This window comes from Paroedura picta, chromosome 8, assembly GCF_049243985.1.
Source record: "Paroedura picta isolate Pp20150507F chromosome 8, Ppicta_v3.0, whole genome shotgun sequence".
NCBI lineage: Eukaryota > Metazoa > Chordata > Lepidosauria > Squamata > Gekkonidae > Paroedura > Paroedura picta.
In genome coordinates, this window is record NC_135376.1 from 41,232,130 (window position 1) to 41,251,384 (window position 19,255).

Below are 19,255 nucleotides of genomic sequence, written 5' to 3' on the forward strand. Positions count from 1 at the left end.
CCTAATTCATTTTTCGGTCCATGCTAGATCCTTTTCCAAACCAATATTTCCTGAAAAATCAGTGATTCTACTTGATAGTCTGACAATAAACTCACAAGATTTGATAGTCACAGAAATAATCTGTAAGTAATTAGGCCACAATCCTATGCATACTTACTTGGGAATTAGCTTCAAACTAACATCCAAAGGACTGAGTTGCACAACAGGCTGATGAGAAAAGTCCAACTGTCTCAAGGTTAGAATGGTGGATGACTAACACCTCATCTGAGAACATTTTATTGCAAAAATAAAAGGTAATAAACAGACAAACACTGCAAGGGGATGGAACTACTGTCCTTATGGGAAAAGTCTTAAATTCTTTTCTGCTGGATAAATATTAAGAATGTACCAGAATGTAGCTACACTACTTTCTTGACAGTGGAGCCTGACGTTTTACTGCATGAACAACAATATAATATCTGTTTGGAATGGCTGGTTAAATTACTACTTTTCATAAACCAAAGTATTAGAATCTTTTTGCAGCCATTCAATCTAGAAGACTACAGGTTGCATCTCTAAATTAAAAACTGGCTGCTAACAGTCTTCATTAAGGCTTAGTCATATTTTAATGGTTTAATGTAGATCTTTCATTGCTTTTGTGGCACGTAAGCCATCCTTGGCAGAGGGGAGGCAGCATATGATCACGGTCTCCTTGTTGAACATGAGGTCATAACTAGTATGTGGAGCTGATGGGTACAAGTGGATATATTAACTGCTTTTTGTAAACTCAGACAATGGATGAGCTTACATGCTGAGGGAATCAGTGTGTGCAATCTCTGGCTTACACTTCTAAGGGAACGGAGCTCCCTTAACTACAGATGGGGGAAATCTGCATAATCTTTCCAAATATGAACAGAATCTCTGTGGCTGAAATGATTCTGTATCTAAACAGAACTAACAGTTCTGGGGCTTAACGTATACCATATATTACAATATGGACATTCTAGAAGAAAGATGCTTTCTCTAGTGAGATATGAAGAAGTACAAACAAAAATCACACACTCAATTCATTTGTTAAGTTTTGGACAAATTGCATTCTGTATTCATACAAAAACAACTTAACTTTTTCCTGACAACTGTACATATAGAAACAAGTTCTGGACATGAACTGAAATCTGTGGAGGTGCTCCATGTCTCACAACACTAAAAAAATTCCAGCTTTTATCTTCAAAAATCAATGCAGGAAGTATGGAAGAGTTGGGTTAGGATGGAAAGGAGAATGAAATAAAGCCAGTTGTGATAGCATTACTAGGTGGCATTTAATCTTTGAAAAGACCTTTTTAGGAACTAATGCACATTCATTTATCTCCATTTAGAGTCCAGGTGTGTGGGATTGCAGAATTACTTTCTCAATGATTCTGCAACAGATGTATTTAAATACTGTCCTTGAAAGACTGGATCTTGCCCAGTCGTAACCTCTTCTATCGACCCCTTCCGCCACCTCTAGAAGCTCCTCGCCTTGACTGGCTCGAGTTCATACTGCTTCCTCTTCCCCAGTTACTTCCGCTCCTCCCTCCTCTCGAAGGGTTATTGCCTCCTGGGGGTCCGCCAAAAGATTCTTCTCTGTGATATCCATCATGGTGCTCTCCATCTAAAGAACTGGATCTCCCAGATTTTAACATTCTCTGTGAAGGTCCCGATTTCCCACGCCCTAGAATAAGAACAGAGAGCATTACACTTTCTTCTAATTTGCACAGTTTTTTTTAAATTGTGACATATACATAATATAGTGTTGATGCAATGTCCCCACTATGGCAAATAAAAACTCTTGTGAAATCAATCAGTATAGAAAAAGTAAAATGATTGGTCAAATCCAACTGTTTAGAGAAGCAAAACTGGCTATTCAAAGTTAGGTCCTCTCACTGTGGTAAGGTACAGCTATTTATTTATATATTTATATACTGCGCTCCCCTGAGGCTCAAGGCGATTTACATGGAATGTAAACAATACATGGAAATTAGTTTCTACATAACATATGAATGAATTGCAATAATGACATTAACGTTATCAAGTACAATAGAGGGTAACAGTCTATAACAAACAGGTCCAAGGTTCAGAATGAGTGTATGGATTCCTGGGAGGGAGGGTGCAGGGGCCCTGTAGATGTTGCTGATTATAGTAAGCCACAACCAAATGTCTGGCAGAAGAGCTCCCTTTTGCAGACCCTGTGGAACTGTTTTAGCTCCATCAGGGCCCTGATCTCCTCTGGGAACATATTCTACAAGGTGAGGGCCAGGAATGAGAAAGCTCTAGCCCTGGTTGAGGCCAAGCGGGCTTCTTTAGGGACAGAGATCATTATCCAGTTGGCAGTGGCAGAGTGTAAAGCTTTTTGAGGGGCATAGACAGAAATGTGGTCCCTCAGATAGACTGTGCCCTGCCTTTGTATGGCCTTAAAGGTAATTACCAGAACATTTAGCCTGATCCAGAATTCAACTGGAAGCCACTGTAGATGATGGGGGATGGGCCAAATGTGGAACCTCCATGGTGTTACTGTGAGGACTATAGCTGCTGCATTTTGGACCAGCTGTGGTTTCCGGATCAAGGCTAGGGGCAGGTCTGCGTAGAGTGAGTTGTAGAAGTCCAGTCTAGAGGTGACAATCACATGAATCACTGTGGCTACCTTTATGACCTGGGATTCCATTGTGAGGTTCCTGGCAGAGTGAGCTGCTGAGAGCTGCACACCATCCAGGGTGGGCAGACGTGCTTCCTCACATGGACCCTTCCTACCCAGCCACAGGACCTCCATCTTTGAAGGATTGAGCTTCAAGTGACTCTGTGTGAGCCATCTCATCACTGCTTCCAGGCAGCTGGCTAATACTTCTGGGGGAAAGTCAGGGTGGCCATCCATCAGGAGGAAGAGCTGGGTGTCATCTGCATATTGAGCCTTCAGGGAGGGTGGTATATCAATACAATAAATAAATAAATAAAACCCAGCTGTACCAGTTGTGCAAGAGGGTGCATGAAGATGTTGAATAAAATAGGAGAGAGGACCTCTCCCTGTGGGACTCCACAAGCAAGCTGTTGGCAGTTTGATGTTCTCTCTCCTATTGCAACCCTCTGTCCATAACTCCGGAGGAAGGATATCAGCCATTGAAGGGCTGTCCCCCGTATTCCAGTGTCGGCGAGGCAGTGAGCTAAAAGCTTGTGGTCAACTGTGTTAAACGCTGCTGAGAGGTCTAGTAATATCAGCAACGCCAACCCGCCTCATTCCAACTGGTAACAGAGGTTGTCCATAAGGGCGACTAAAGCTGTCTCCACCCCACGGCCCAGCTGGACACATGACTGAGATGGGTCTAGGACTGAAACGTCTTCCAGGAATGCTGATAATTGATCTGCAACAGCCCTTTCTAGAATCTTCCTGAGAAACGCTAGGTGTGAGATGGGTCGGTAGTTGTCAACCTCTTGCAGATCTAAAGATGTTTTTTTTTCAGTAGTGGGCATAGCACTGCTTCTTTCAGCCCCTCTGGGAATCTTCCCGTTGTGAGAGATAGGTTATCTCCCAGAGGGGGCCCCTTATTCTATCAGGTGTTTTTAGGAGCCACGATGGGCAGGGGTCTAGCAGGCATGTGGTTGGCTTCGCTGCTGTTAGCATCCTGTCCACTTCAGTCAGCGTGAGTTGTCTGAAGTCACTCAGAGAAGGGCCCAATGTAATATACTACTATTTTGCAGGGGACAGCTGGTTATCTATTATGATTTAATATCAGCCTCAGCCTTCCCGTATCATTATACTGGAAGCTGAGTATGAGCTTGCATTCTCTTTTGCACAAGGAGAGAAGGCAAAAGCAGTCAGCCTGTACTGGTCAGTTGGGTAAATACAGAGCACTGATGGAACTCCTGACCTGTTCCTAACCCACCACGCAAAGAGAAATAGAATGAAACACAGCGGTAAATCATTTTACTAGAATTATACTTCCTATATTACTAAGAATTATTGGGCCTTGCTTTCTCTTCTTTTCTGAGGGACAAAACAAGGAATTACGTTTCTCCAGTCAATACATTGTGTTAGAATGGGACTCCATTTAAGACAGCTCTCAACTGGAGGAAGTACATGGGAATATTCTTTTTTCTCCTAGTAGCAGTGACAGCCCAGCAAGAAGTAAGGGAAATAAACAGTGCCATAGTCTGCACTCAGAACACAGTGACCTTAAGCAGAGCTCTGCTGGGGAATGCCTGCTAGAATATTTTTTCCCCCTTCAAGGAAGAGCATCCAATGAGACGCTGCACATAGGACTCTCACACTTGGCTGCCTGAACATAATTTTTATTTGCTCTAGGTGACCAGTGCAAACTTACTATATGGTGAGGAAATCTTCTTAATATTTGAACGCAGAAACATGATCAAGAGAACAGAAGCATTGTTGGCAACTGAACCTGATATTGGCTGAACATTCAAAAGAATGTGTTTTGATAGAATAAACAAACAAGATTCCACCAAGGGAGCCATCAGAGCAACCATATCCAATTCTGCAGCTATCAGTTCTCTGTTTGCCAGATATTTTACAGCAACATGTCACAGGAGGATCACTGAGAAATGGAAGCCAGCAGTATCCTGAGGCGGCGGCGGGGGGGGGGGGGTCCCCTCTTGCAGAAAAGCAACTGTTTACAATTGTAATTTAGAGCATGGCAATTCTGAGAGTTGAGGTTTGACTATAATCACTCGCAAAGAGCCCTTTGTGCACTACCAGCACTCATAAATCTGGCTGCTCTCTACCATTTATTAAGAGTCATGTGTACATCTCTCCCAGCTGCTCATATAATGGGCAGTAGTGTAAATAATGCCTCATCTTCTTCTTATTATTGCCTACAAATGTGAGATATTTTACAAAATGTTTCCCACATGGGGTTAGTGGTTGCCCACAAACAGTAGCTAATTACCAAGGCCAGCTATGGGAATAAGAATGGATGGCCTTTGGTGTGATTTCATGAGCATTTCAATAAACAAAGTATTTGCTGTTACTTGCAGGTTCTCTGATGCAAAATGAGAAAAATTTGCGGGGGAAATTAGTAACCACATTCAATTATTCTTCAGGTATGCGTGGTAAAAACTAAGCTGCACTCAGAACAAGTCTTTAAATAAATTTATTTAATATATTTTTATCCCAGCTTATCTTTAAAGAACTCTGGGTGGCACACATCATTCTCCTCTCCTCCATTTTATTCTACCAACAATCCTCCATGGCAGGTAACGCTGAGAGAGTGACTGACTCAAGGTTACCCACAGTGAGTTCCATGTCTGAGATGGGATTTGAACCCAAGTCTCCCAACTCTTAGTCTGACACTTTCACCACTAAATACCTAGTGTTGGTGCTTTATATAGATAATAAATATTAATATTGTTGAAATCTTTTCCCTTTATTATTCAAAGGCTATTTTTGAAGGCAATTGTCTAGCTTTTGAAGGAATGATTCTTACCCTTTCCTCTCTCCTCTGGAGGCCCTCCTTGGATATGGTCCATATCTCGATGATCAGAGGTTCCTGGTCCATCATGCCAAGGACGCTTGCGAGGTGGCAATGAGGCCATGTCCATCCCCTGGATTGAAGAAGAACGTTCTCGACTTGCAGGAGAGTGACCATCATGAGGAGGGTGATCCTGGCGTGGGCCTGAAAATGTTGCGATACACAAAGATTTACTAGTGTATTACAATATTAGACAGACAGAATCCTTTGAGAGAAAATAAAATTTCAGAGTGTACACTGTTCCAAATTTTCCTCACCTCCTGTTCAAGGGAGGCTGCCTTTATCAAATAGCATCAGAGATGAAAGGCATACAGACTGTGGGCATCTCTCTTAAGGGACAGGAAAAAGAACAACAGCCCTTGCAGTAAGGTCACTAAGTTCTAGATCTTGGAAGGAGATTAAGAATGTGAGCATGTTTTTCTAGGGGAGAATTAAAACACCATGCAGTGGAAAACCAAACTACCGATATTTGGGCAAGATTGGGATGAAGGTGAGTAAAACATTGCAGATTGCAGAGGGCTCACAATTTCTCAGAAAGGTGGGATGAAATAGCTGGCAGACTCATGGTGCAGGGAAGTGGATGCAGTAACAAGGGCTGAGAGTGTCTTGGAAGGGATGTTGGAGAAGCTTCTTGGAGGGATCTAACACAGATGGTCTAGTGCTGGACTACGACAGAAAAAGCAAGCCAGGTTTAGGATCTATAGTTTCATATATATGATAGTAACAAAAACAGCATGAAAGAAGGGAGGCACAGGCTATAATAATCTATACTGCTACCTTTAAAAAAAGATAATAGAAAAATCCTAAAATAAAAATCTAGTTAAATTATTAGATTTATTCCATTACAGCTTTGATATCCTGCATTTCTGCCCAGTTATGGTCACCAAGGCATCTAGTGTATTCAGATAGGCAAATTGAACAGTGAAAGCTGCTACAATGATACAAATAGAAGAGAATGATCGAGATGAGACATCTGAGAATGACCACTGTATAAATTAATCAAATTTCACCTGGGTCTCGATTTCCATCCATTCGAGTTCCTTCAAAGTGTGGAAACTCATCTGGCGTAGGAAGCAGTCCTTTTCGACCTCCTGCATAACAACAGATATCGAATATGAAGATGTGTAAATAACTCAGGTACTGCAACAGAAATTCCAGTTCCCAGCTGGACATGAGATTTTACATCTCTACCAAGAAACAACGTTGCCTTACCTCTTGGAGTGCCCCGACCTCGTGCCCGGACACCATGATCTCTTCCTCTTGTGTTCTCCTCTGATGAGTCAAAATTATCTTCTGGCACAAAGTCATCAGGACCGGGATAATTGTCCCTCCCCCTGGGTCCACGGCCCTCGTGTCTTGAGGGTGTACCTCTCCTGAAACTGCACCAAAGAAAAAAGGTACAAATTATATAGTGTTATACAGAACAGTTCAGGGTCAGTAGGGGTGGCAGGATCTGAAATCTCCATGTCACCTCAACTGGGACTGGCTCTTCTTGCAGCTCTGGCATGAGAAGTCAGCTCAGGATCAGCTCTGCCCACAGGGAGCAAACTGCATAGCTTATGGTGTGCAATTCCGCCCCCCCTCCCATTTTTTCTTTTCGGGTTTATTGAACTTGAAAAAAAGATTAGATTTTCCTTAAAATCGTGGATCTGAATACCACACCAGTATAGGTATCTGAAATTTGGGGGGGGGGGGGGGTTTCAATACAGCCCAAGAAATTGTTACAGTAGCAGTTGAAGGAAGTGTTGTGCACAGACACAGAGCATTCTACAAGAATCAAAATGTACTGAAGAGGTTATTAATGAACAGACATAATGCAGTATCATTTAATTGAGCATACTGATTCCTCATAAGATTTGCCACTTATTACTGACTCAGCATTTATCAGCAAAAAGTTTTATACTAATCCAAGCAGCAATTTAATCATATTATTAGCTACTTTAACTAACATTTCATGAGTTGTAAACCACCTTGAGTACTTCTTAAAGGGAGTGGTGGCAAATAAATAGACAGACAGACAGGCATGACTATTAACATGCACAACAGAAAGAAAAATACAATGGGAGAAAGGGACAGAAAGCTGTAGCATTACATCTCTCGGTTTCTCTTGCAGGTGCATATGCACACATGGAGAATCCACATTTAAAATTCAAACGGGCTGGATAAATTGTAACAATTCTAAAGCAATTCAATAAATGTCACGTATTTCACTCTGTGTGCTTTATTAAGAAAACAAGACCCCTATTCATTAGCTGTTTGAATGTATTCTCTAAGAGGTTTTCCAGTTTACCCTGAACATTCTTGCCCTGACCTAGATGGCCCAGGTTACCTTGATCTCATCGGATCTTGGAAGCTGAGCAGGGCTGCTCCTGGTTAATAACTGGATGGGAGACCATCAAGGAATCCCAGGGTCACTATGCAGAGGAAGACAATGGCAAACCACCTCTGTCTCTTGCTTTAAAATTTCTATAGGGTTGTCAGAACTGAGGTACAACTTCATAGCACCTTTGATACACCAAATCTGCAGTTCCTTTAATTCTGAGTTTTCCTATTCTTTTGATATCCTCAGAGAACTGAACTGTTGTCGGTACAGTGTGTTTTTCGAAACTATTTTTTAATAATGGGTCATTCAGTAACTTGTAAATAATTTTTTCCATAAATATAGACAATCAATTACAGTTGTTATAGATGTACCACGAGAGATATGTCTTACTTAATTTTCAATTAGTGAAAACTAGTCTTACCTTTCATCTCTTCTTCCCCGGTATCGTGCATCTTCAGAATCATGAGGAAATCGCTCATCTGAAGGTCTCCGTCCATCCCAAGGTCCAGAAGGTCCACGATTTGGGCCCCGTCCATCTCCTTCATTAAATTCTCTGTGGTCAGGGGGGAAAGGAGGACCTGGACCACTGCGTCTCCATTTCTCTTCTTGGGACGGGCCTCCCCGTCCCTCAAATTCACGCAAACGGTGGCCAAACCGCTTGTCTGGATGGAAGTCATCACGAAATTCATCTGGTCGGTCAAAGTCATCATGGAAATCTGGATGAGGTCCTCGTCTGTCTTGCATGCCTCTACTGTCTCTACTATCACCCCAGTCTTGGCCACCTCGAAAGGGACCCCTTTCAGGGCCATGATCAGGACCACCACTGTTTTGATCATGCCTTCTTTCTGAGTGAGGGCCCATATGATGGTTTGGTGGACCACGAGAATCACCTTGACAAATACATACACAAATTTCTCTTAGTAACAAAATCTTTAAAATTAATTGTCTTAGAGAGTTCTACTTTTCTGTAAGGATTGAAAGTTAGCTATTTCCCACAGTGTAGTTTATTACCACTTAGGCAATCATTTGAGTTTTCAGTCCCGTTACTTCCGTGATAGATTTTTATACTCATTCCATTGCAACAATCCATTAGAACAAAGTTTATTTTAAAAAGAGACTTTATTCTTTTACTATACTGTTCAACTTGGACCTTGTACATATTACTTGCCTTCCTGTTGCTTTAGCAGAATCAATTTTTTACTCAAATCATAAATGTTATTCAAATCAGAAATTTATGCCAACCAATGTATGCCAGCCATTTGATGTCTGCAAAATTAACTGCAAGCTAGGGGTGCTTTTACCAGTTTACCAGATTGGTATTTTGCCACTATCACTCAACATGCCATGATAACTTCCAAAGAATATCTGGAAACACCCTTGAAGATGATAGGATGTGCTTGAAGATGATTTGTGAAACTACAGCTGGCTCAGAATTTATATGCCAGACTGCTGATAAGAGCCACTTACTTGTAATAATGGGCCTGTGCGGGGAAAAGTTGTTGTTATTATATCACCATCACTGTGAGAGAGTTATTGTTTAGGGTTTTTTTTAAGGGGAATTTTGATGGCTTTAATGTACTGATTTGTATCTGAAATATTGTAAACCGCCGCAAGCCAGTTCTCCGAGAGCAGCAGTTGTACAAATCAAATAAATAATAATAAAATAAAAATATGCAACTCTACTACTGAAAGTGCTGAATTAGTTACCGGTTTGATTCTGATCACAATTTTAACCTTCAATTTTAACCTCACCAGAATACTAGCAGCTGTTTTATGTCACTGCTGTTTTTTGCTATTGTTTGTCTAAATTGCTAGCAGAGGTGTGTTTAGCATTTACCGTTGAAATATACTTGTGTCTTTATCTGCCCTTGTGTTTTAAAAGAATGAAGACTGACTCATTAAATATCTGGACATTAAGAGAGCTTGAAACGGACAAATCAAACCTGGGAGGTCTGCCATCACATTTCTGGCATCCTACAAATCCAAGATTGTTTTCTGCCATCGAGAAACGGTTCCTTCCAGGCTTTGTAGCAGAATGGTTAACTTGGCTATTGTGATGCAAGTCATTTGTAGTATTGATGTTTTTTCACTTTGCTAATACACTATTTTGCACTTTTGTTTGTTAAACATTGTTTAATTTACTATTGTTATTCTGGTAATCACATGGAGCTTTTCATTCAAAGTGAACAGTATGTTTAATTACCTTTATTAGGACCAGGTCCTTGGTTATGGGGGCCATGACGGCCAGGCCCTCCATGCTGTCCCAAACCTGGTATCAATGGAGGTGGACCTGGATTCTGTCCTTCCTGCAAGTTAAATATAAAAAAGGTGTTAATGAAATAGAAAGTATGGCTTACCATGAAAAATATTTCTTAGAGCAAGGAGGATACACTGAATCTCTGTGAAGCATGGCCAAACAATTTTAACATCCCCTTCCAGAGTTTAGCTAACTTCCAATTTTTGAGATAAATTTATCTAGAAATAACAGACTAGGATAGAACTACCATGGAAAAGGATGTCCATAGTTAAAAAATGAACTGAATAATCCAGGAAAGCCTAAGCAGGGCTTATTGTAGCATATTCTTGCATGAAACCACAGGTCCCTCACCCTTGCCCCTCACCCTCAAGTATATATCCTCATCTTCTCTTGAGTCTGGTTGCTAACCTACCTGTTAAGGCTGAAGGGACATTAAGTTCAACTGATCTTTCTCATCTAGGAGGAGAAGAGTAGACTATATCCTGTTCCAAAAGATCCTATTCCAAAGCAAGATCCTAGGGTGGCTCTCAGAACAGACAGGACATGAGTAGCCATACAGAGAATCTGAGGTTCCTGACTTTTGGAAAAGCAGTGAAACCCTTTTCTTCCCTGCATTTGGTTATTCTATGCACACTCATAAATGGAAAATCTAGAGAATCCTAGAGCATTTTGTAATTCTCCCCTCCTCCCTAGCAATGCCACAGAGCTTGGACTGACAAAGAAATCACATAGTCTTGAAAGAATTCAGTCTTCCTCAAAAAAAAAAACCAGGGACTCACAATAAGTTTGCTAATCTCATTCACTCATAGTAACAGGCACCCCACTTTACTAAGGGTTAGACAAAGAAATGCATTACAACACCTTGCAAGAGGTGTGAACCTGCACGAGGAAGCATTCACAAGTCCTGCTGCAGTCCATGCCACACACCATCACAACATAATGTGGGCAGAGCTACAGCCTGGAACACTCTTATCTGTTATTTCTCTACAGATTCCCCTACTGGCTACTTCTGTTTTCACTTCTCATTCCATCAGCTCTCAACAAACATCTCACTATTCATAAAACAAATGTTCTCTAATATAACACAATTATAATTCAGTTTTAGTGTATTCTGCAGTAATGTGTTTAGATAAAGATATGACTTCAGAATGAAATCAAATATGAAAATATTATGTTGTACAACTATACAAATCTGGTTACAGTAAAATTTAACAATACATAAGCCATCTTTGAGCCACATGGGCTATGATCTCAATATTGCTTCAGGTGAGCACAAGGGATGAGCCAGTCTAGTGGGGTGGGCGGTATAAAAATCAAATCAATCAATCAATAAATCTTCAAGTCCTCCCATCAAAAACTGCTTTTCAAATGTTCTAGACTTTAAAAAGTAGTTTGTGTAATGATGTTGGAGAGGTGATCCACTTGGAAATAAAAAAAGGTCACAAGTCTAGCTGACTGGAGGTTGCTTCATGGCACTCTGGAATGTGGCTGTTAATTAGGACTCCCAGAAAAATAAACTTTACAAATAGTCTTGCAATCTTAGATGCTCAGTTGCTGTATTATATTCATTTCTACTTGAGCTTCATTTTAGTAATTATAAATCATACTACCATATTCCATAATGAACAATATACTGTGTAATCCAAACTTCATCTAATTTACCTTGCACTGGAATTATTGTACTGGAATTTTGTGCTTATACATTTTAATAATCATCATATATTTTAAAAAGATATTATTGTCCCGCTGACAATGTATCATAAAGAACCATCTTTACTAATCATACCTGATTGAATGGGGCCCGAGGACCATCACCAAGCAAAGGTGTTTTCTGTTGAGGGAAAGGTGGAGGGCCCTGGGAAGGATGTGGTCCCCTTGAAGGATTCTGCTGACCCTGAGGTCCTGGCATGTTTGCTTGAGGTCCTACCATAGTGCCTTGTGGAGGTCCCTGCTGTCCTTGTGTACCTGGTGGCCCACGCAATTCTTGAGGAGGCCCCATCATTGAACCCTGAGGTGGGGGACCCCTCATCTCCTGTGGACCATGCCCCAGTAAACCATGAGGTCCTCTAATTTCTTGTGATGGATGACTCATCATCATTCCTTGGGGACCAGGTCCTTGGTTCTCTCGTGGCCCTGGAGGTCCTTGCATGCCTCTAGGATTAAGTCCCATCAAGGGCCCTTGAGATACAGGACCTTGCATCCCTTGAACTCCATGAGGTCCTTGCATTCCTCTTGGGCCAGGTGGTCCTTGACCAGCAGGTGGTCCTTGAGGACCTAAGTGGCCTTGTGGCCCAGGTGGGCCTTGTTGTCCTATATGGCTCTGAGGACCAGGTGGGCCTTGTGGACCTAAGTGTCCTTGAGGTCCAGAACTATTCTGTGGACCAGGTGGTCCTGGAGGTCCCACTGGCCCATGGGGACCAGGATGTCTCTGCATTCCTTGATGTCCATGAAGTTCTTGGGGCCTTGGTAGTCCTTGCGGAGGTCCTTGTGGCCCAAACCCTTGTGGGCCACTACCTCCTTGATGCAAAGGAGGACCTTGTGGCCCCATTTGTCCTTGAGGTCCTGGAGGTCTGAATTGTCCCTGTGGCCCTGGTGGTCCCATTTGAGGCATATTCATTGGCATCTGCTGAGGTGGATGGGCCTGCTGAAAGCCTTGAGGCACCTGAGACATTGGACCTTGACCTGGGAAATGCTGGGGTCCATGAATAGGTCCTCCTGCAGGAGGCTGTGGTTGACCTTGCTCAGCTTGTTTTTGTGCAAGCCTCTCAATCTTCAGTTGCTGCAAAAAAAAAAATCAAACACCTAGCTTTAATAGTAAAATAGATGCCTAATGCTAATAAATGAAAGCAGCTCCACCCCCTGCCCCATCTGAGACAAAGAAGTTTGTAAATATTCAAGGAATTCCTCAAATATGCAGAAACATATGTATGTGTATTAAAAGACAAAACATAAATTAAAAAAAAAACCTTCAACATTCCTCAAGAGGCAAATAATGCTGACAGTAGTTTACAGTCAAGTAAAAAACAAAACAAACCCAGGAAGACAGGGACAATGGCCTAATAGAGTTCTGGCGAAGAAGACTGACGACTATATAAGGGAATTTCCAAACTGTCCCTGTTCCTATGCTCTTCCTTGTGGGCCTCTGACTAATAATGATTCAAGCATATATACTGCTTAGGAACTTTTGGAAATTGAAGTATACAGGCTCTGAATTCAGATTACAGCTTTATCTACAGAGTTCAACTGAAAAATGTGGCTAGGTAGTGATGCAATTCTCTATCAAGAACTTTTACCATATCATGACTTCATCTGTCAATTAGATATTTGTCAGAAGAAGATAAATCTTTTCCACAATGTTTTGTGGCATAATTTATTCACCAAAAATGACTACATTTAGAAAACATCTATAATGGCACCAAACCTGTAACTCTTCATCTAAAGAGTTCTTAATGCACCTATGAACTGCAAACTTTCCACTGAAAGTCCTGTGCAATGCCGAGTGTGTGGAGTCCAGCAGTGAGTCCTGCTGGAAGCCCAGGATCAGCAACTGTCCTCATAAGAGAGTATGCTGATGCTGGCCCTGTTACATACCTCGAGAAGCTGTGGGTTAGTATACTGAAGAGCTGCCATTTCCTGCTCAATCTCTGCCTGTGACTTCTTTTTCTCCTCTAGTTTAAGATCCTCCTTTCGGTCATTCAATGGCTCAGCAGGTGTAGGGATGGGAACTTTATTTTGCATCCATGCCTGAAGATAATAAAAGCATAAGATCTAAGTATTGACGACAAAATACACTGGGATGAGTACAAAGATAGATTTCCACTCAAGGAAGGAGTCCTTCCTCTTACAAAACATGTTTGGATCCTACTCTATCAGAACACAGATGATTTTATCGTCTAGACCCATTACATATAACTACTAACCTGCTGAAACTGTGCTGGGATTGGCTTTGCATAGGGAACTTTCTTTTGTGGTACTTTCTTTTGGTCCTTTTGCATCACCTCTTCCATTCCCCAGTCCAATCCTGGGATAGTCATCTCAATTTCATTTGCCTCATCTTTCCCTTCAACAACAATAATTCATATCATTGAATGTAGTGAACAAATTATATTGCCAAAAGTTAAACCTCTACACAATTCTATTCTCACTTCATGTTAGAGAAGAACATTGTAAAGAAAGGTCGCAATTTTGACAATTTATTTCAAAAAACAGAAAAAAACAAGGGGGAAATAGCTTAAACTTCAACAACTAAATAAAATGTTTAAAAAGAAAAAAGGGGGAAGACAAGACAAAAATATAACAACAGTGGTGATGGAGCTACACATAAGTTTTCAAATACCTAAAAATAAGTTCATATGCAATTGCCATCTATATGCCATGTGTTCAAATATTGATAGCAAATGTCTTCAATCCACTGATTTTTGTTAAAAGGTTAAGTTTTTCAGCTAAAAATTACCTCAAAACAAAAAGATATAGGACATATGCATCCAATGTTTTTGTAGTACATGAAGATGAACTTCTAAATATAAATTTCTTTCTTACCCATTTGCTCTTGTTCCATGGCTAGCTTCAGTTGCTCAGGTATTCCCATCCCTGGAATCACTGCAAGACTATTAGGTTCTAGGTCATCTGGAAATGGAAAATACACCGATGATTACTAAATAGTCTACATTTCTTAGACAGCTTTAATTTAACATTTTCACTTAAAATTTTATACCCTATATAATTCCAAATTGAAGTTTCCAAAGTAGCTGACAAACACCAAAGATAAAAGCACATTAAGAGAGTTTCTGTTCCTCTCACTCAGTTCAGGGGGCAAAGGTGGGCTTTTACCTTAGTTTTAATTATGTTAAGAATTTTAATATGTAAAAAAAAATTAAAAGCATAAAAATGAATAGCAGCAAAACCGGGGGGTAGGGGGAGGCTTAGGACAAATATATAGGGGGGGGGGAAATCACCAGATATTTCAAAGACAAAGTGCTGTCACAAGCAGTTGGACCATGTGATAGCTATATAATTCCCAGTTTATGGATGAAATGGATCAATTTGTTTCCAGGTTTGTTTAGGATCTGAAACTGTATTACGGTACTGACTGACAAGTCCCTGGAACAGACACAGAGAGAGTGTGAGACTCCTGATACTCAATGGACCTCTTGGTGGTTTTTGGCACCATCCACTATGGTACCCTTCTGACATCATTAGGAGTCAGTCTGTTTTGGAAGGTGTTACACTCACTTTGAGGTGAACAGACAAGGATCTAGTAATACCCCCAAGGGGAGGCTTTTATCTGTCTTCTTCAATGAGGTTAAAGATTCTAGATAAAGGTTACAATAGTTAATTGAAGTTAAGGAAGCACAACCATGGAATATATTACATTTAACTAGACTTAAGAACTGAACTAAAAACACAAACAGTAAACACCACCACATTGTTAAGAAGTCTACACACAGGCACTCTCAAATAACTACCTGCTTGATTTGTCCACTCAATCTATTATTAATTTAAACAATCTTTCATGATTTTAATGAATCTTGTATATATACCATATTCCACGCCATCCTCTGACATTCCTGGAAGCAGGTTTAAGTTGTAACGATCTCGCATTTTATCTCCAGGACGATTGCGGGTCCAGAATTTGCTGTCAAAATAAAACTAATAGATAGTATCTTTTGTTGATTTGTAGGCTGAACTTTTATGTCTCAGAGTTTGTCACCTTCTAACGTTACATAAAGGATAAGTAACTCCCACTTCCATAGAGTAAGCCCCATTGAGTATAATTCAGTAGGATTCTGTGTAGAACACATTAGGCCACTCAATAAAATGACCAGGTGGCCTAAATTTTAAGCTGTTTTACAGCAGAAAAGGGCAATTTGTTCTCCACCAAAGGAAGGAATGGAAAGTTATCATTACCCAGGACAAGAGGATGTAAAATTTGTGTCATGATTTTCAACAGTAACAAGGGGTCACAAACCCTCCCCAATCAATCATGAAAGTGGCAAAACCAGTTCACTTGCAGACAAAGTTGAGGTCTTTTGTACCATGAAAGAATTGTTTTGACTTCATCTCGTGAACCTTCCTACAGAAAGGATTTAAATGGGTGCATGCACATGAATCCTGAGGAGAACACCAGTGAAACAGATTTAGAGCTGCTAAATAAAAGTAAAATACTATTTGGGCCAAAACATTCAAAACGGTATATTTAAAGGAAATACCTGGTGTGATCATTTGATCCCGAGCACAGAATGTGTCCTAAAGGATGCCAAGCTAGACTCCAGATCATTCCTTCATGTGCCATTTCCATACCTCCCACTTCCTTTTCCACCCTGAAATATATTAAAAACAGTAATTAAACAGATGGACCATTATGTTTTTGGTTACACTAGTTTTCAATTTTTCTCAGCGGAAGTTACTTTCTGTAATGTGGATGCAGTTCTGGTATTATAAATAGTATAAACTTAGGGGGGAAATTACATAGGAGTGTTTATCTTTCCAGAAGGCTGTTGGACAGTGACACACAACACCTAATAAATGTTATTTTCATGCGTGTCAATGCAAAAAGATGCCTTTTATTTCCATTTTATTTTCAAGAAAAACCCTAATTGATGTAGAAAAGGTAATCTCTTATTCCACAAAGTATGACTAATCCTTATTTTCTTAGTTTCTCATATCACTGTAGAAGAACTCTGAGTTTGCTTAGTATGAAGACACTCAAATATTACCTAAAGCTGAAAGATTATTTAATTCATGTATACGTTCCTATTAGGGACATCCAAAGGTGGATAATAATACAATTTAAAAAGTATTAGATAAAAACATTAAACATTACTAAAATGACTAAAGAAAAAATAGGAGCCAATCAGTTGTAATTTGCAATTAGGCCAGCAACTGAAATACATACCCAACATGCCAGAACAACAAAGAGCCATCAGATCCTCCACTGGCAAAAAGACCTTCATGAACAGGATGCCAGGCAACCGCTACAATAGAGAATTTCATAATTATTACTATGCAGTTACACTTTACCATCAGTGAGCTTTAACATGGTTCACACTACAATGTAAACACACAAATTACATTTTACATTCCACTGAAGTGCTTGCAGGGGATGAGGAAGGAAAGAAGAAAGAAGCCAGGGATTAAAAATAAGCCGTATGGGGAACCAAGCATCATTGCAAGAAAGGGAACTTTGGTTTGCCATTCAGGGCAACCTGTTAAAGGAGGAGATCTCACAGGAGAAGAAAATGGTTTGATGAATGAAGAGAGGCTACTCTAGCAGCCAGTTAAAAGGTCCAGTTAATTTTCCAGGTGACAGTTGTTGCATATTTCTTCAAGCAGTTATCCTATTCATAAAGCTGAGCTAAGATTCCATGCATAACTATGTCAGTTTTGCACATCCATGTCTTTGATGATGACTTAATCTAGCAATGGCACACTACATAGGAAGATCCTAGAACACTAGGATAAGTAGCAGCTGACTGCTTTTTGAAAACTTCAATGGATTTCTAGAAATTTGACTATCCATGCAGCCTACTCAGAAATAATTAAAAGGAAAGTAAATATTTTTAAAACCTGTGGCCTCTTTTTTATGACCCCGGAAGACCTGAAGCTCTTCTTTCAGATTTCGAATATCAAAGAGTTTGCAGAGATGATCACGGGATGCTGTAAGTAGCCAGTTGCCATTTAGGTTCAATTTGACCTCCATCACTGTATTTTTATGAGCATGTCTGGGAGAGATTTAAAGAGAATGACTGTACAGAATTAATATATAAGCAACTACAACAAGCCAATAGAAATCATAATTATCACTCTTTTTCAAAAAACTTTGGGAATTAAACAAACCATTTAAAAGAAAAGCAAAAATCAAGAAATATGACTTTTTTCATCTCCATGGCACATTTTTATATATCAAATTTAGGCCTACCTAAAACAATAGAAAGAATTCCTGTAAAATACAGATTTTATAAAATGGAAAAGTGAAACTTACTTGAATTCTTGTACCACTTTCATGCCTAAAGACTTGTTATCAACCCAAAAGGATTTTAAAGGGATAAAACCAGTACTCAGTAATTCTGAAAAGGTTTACACCACAAGGTCCCAACCTTTCTGGCATGCTAGCCCACAAGTCCAAATTTACTTGGTGTGGTAAACTATCCAAGGCTGGTCCAAGGTTTGTTGGTGCCCAAGGCAAGCAATGACTTTGGCACCCATCTAGTTCAGCATTCCATTTCCTACAGTGGCTAGTCAGATATTTTGAGAAACCAGGCAATATCACAAAAAATGCACAGCTGCTCCCACTATGACCCCCTAGCAAGTGGCATTCCGATATTTGCATACAGAGATTAAATACCAACTTCTGAACACCTCCATTACTCCTTTTAATTCCCATTAAGTTTCTTAAAAACTCATTCTAGTAATCACTAGGACACATTTTATTTGTTCAACAAGTTTACACAGCAAACAAAAAATAGCACCTAATGTGTGACATGGAAGATACCATTCCCGGGTCACATCTTGGCTTCCAAAATTAAAAAAAGCAATGGACAGGGCAGGGATGGCCACTGGAGTGGGATGGCTTTATGTTGCAATTCACTTTCAGAACCCATGTTTGGGCCCTGATCTACAGGATGGGAAACACTGCTTTAAACCATAAAACGATTTGTTAACAAGAGTACAGACAAAAACATTATCTCACTTACAGTGTAGCAAGACTCTGACCAGTCTTTGGATCCCAGAACTTGATTGGCTGTTGACTGTCTTTACTTCCAGAAACGACCAATCCCTTTGTTGGATGCCAGTCAACACACTTGACATCAGCGCCATGGCCTGTTGAAGAACAAAAACACTGTTTAAAACATTTTACATAACAACTGAAATGATAGCAAAACAATATATCTATATTATGCAACAATACAAGACAGCCACAAAATGCACCACAATTCATATACTGCATCTCAGCTTATTTCAAACTAACCAAATGCATACAAACATTATTTCTGAAGAATTTACCACTACGGTGGTAAATTTAGTGTCACTGCGTACTAGTTCACATTTAAAATTATCTGGAGCGGAAGGCTACAAGGACATGTATTTGGCCATCATCAGTTCTAATAATGCATATGAACAATAGGCTCAGTGCTGACAGAAAATAAATGACACTATTCCAAGAACTCTGTAACAAGACTT

General features: G+C 40.2%; 1 protein-coding gene across 1 annotated transcript in view; it reads right to left on the reverse strand.

The window, feature by feature from the left end:
• Positions 1-1,033: 1,033 nt before the first annotated feature.
• Positions 1,034-19,255, reverse strand: part of WDR33 (WD repeat domain 33) — a 64,647-nt gene continuing 46,425 nt past the window's right edge. Inside the window, exons 9-23 of the mRNA XM_077349331.1 lie at positions 18,769-18,895; positions 17,642-17,796; positions 16,971-17,049; positions 16,285-16,395; positions 15,616-15,710; positions 14,615-14,701; positions 13,996-14,135; positions 13,667-13,819; positions 11,862-12,854; positions 10,022-10,124; positions 8,240-8,708; positions 6,708-6,874; positions 6,506-6,586; positions 5,451-5,639; positions 1,034-1,690 (exon numbers count right to left, since the gene is read on the reverse strand). Of these exons, the coding sequence (XP_077205446.1) occupies positions 1,461-1,690; positions 5,451-5,639; positions 6,506-6,586; positions 6,708-6,874; positions 8,240-8,708; positions 10,022-10,124; positions 11,862-12,854; positions 13,667-13,819; positions 13,996-14,135; positions 14,615-14,701; positions 15,616-15,710; positions 16,285-16,395; positions 16,971-17,049; positions 17,642-17,796; positions 18,769-18,895 (3,179 nt within the window). The 3' untranslated portion in view covers positions 1,034-1,460. The remainder of the gene's footprint in view (positions 1,691-5,450; positions 5,640-6,505; positions 6,587-6,707; positions 6,875-8,239; positions 8,709-10,021; positions 10,125-11,861; positions 12,855-13,666; positions 13,820-13,995; positions 14,136-14,614; positions 14,702-15,615; positions 15,711-16,284; positions 16,396-16,970; positions 17,050-17,641; positions 17,797-18,768; positions 18,896-19,255) is intronic.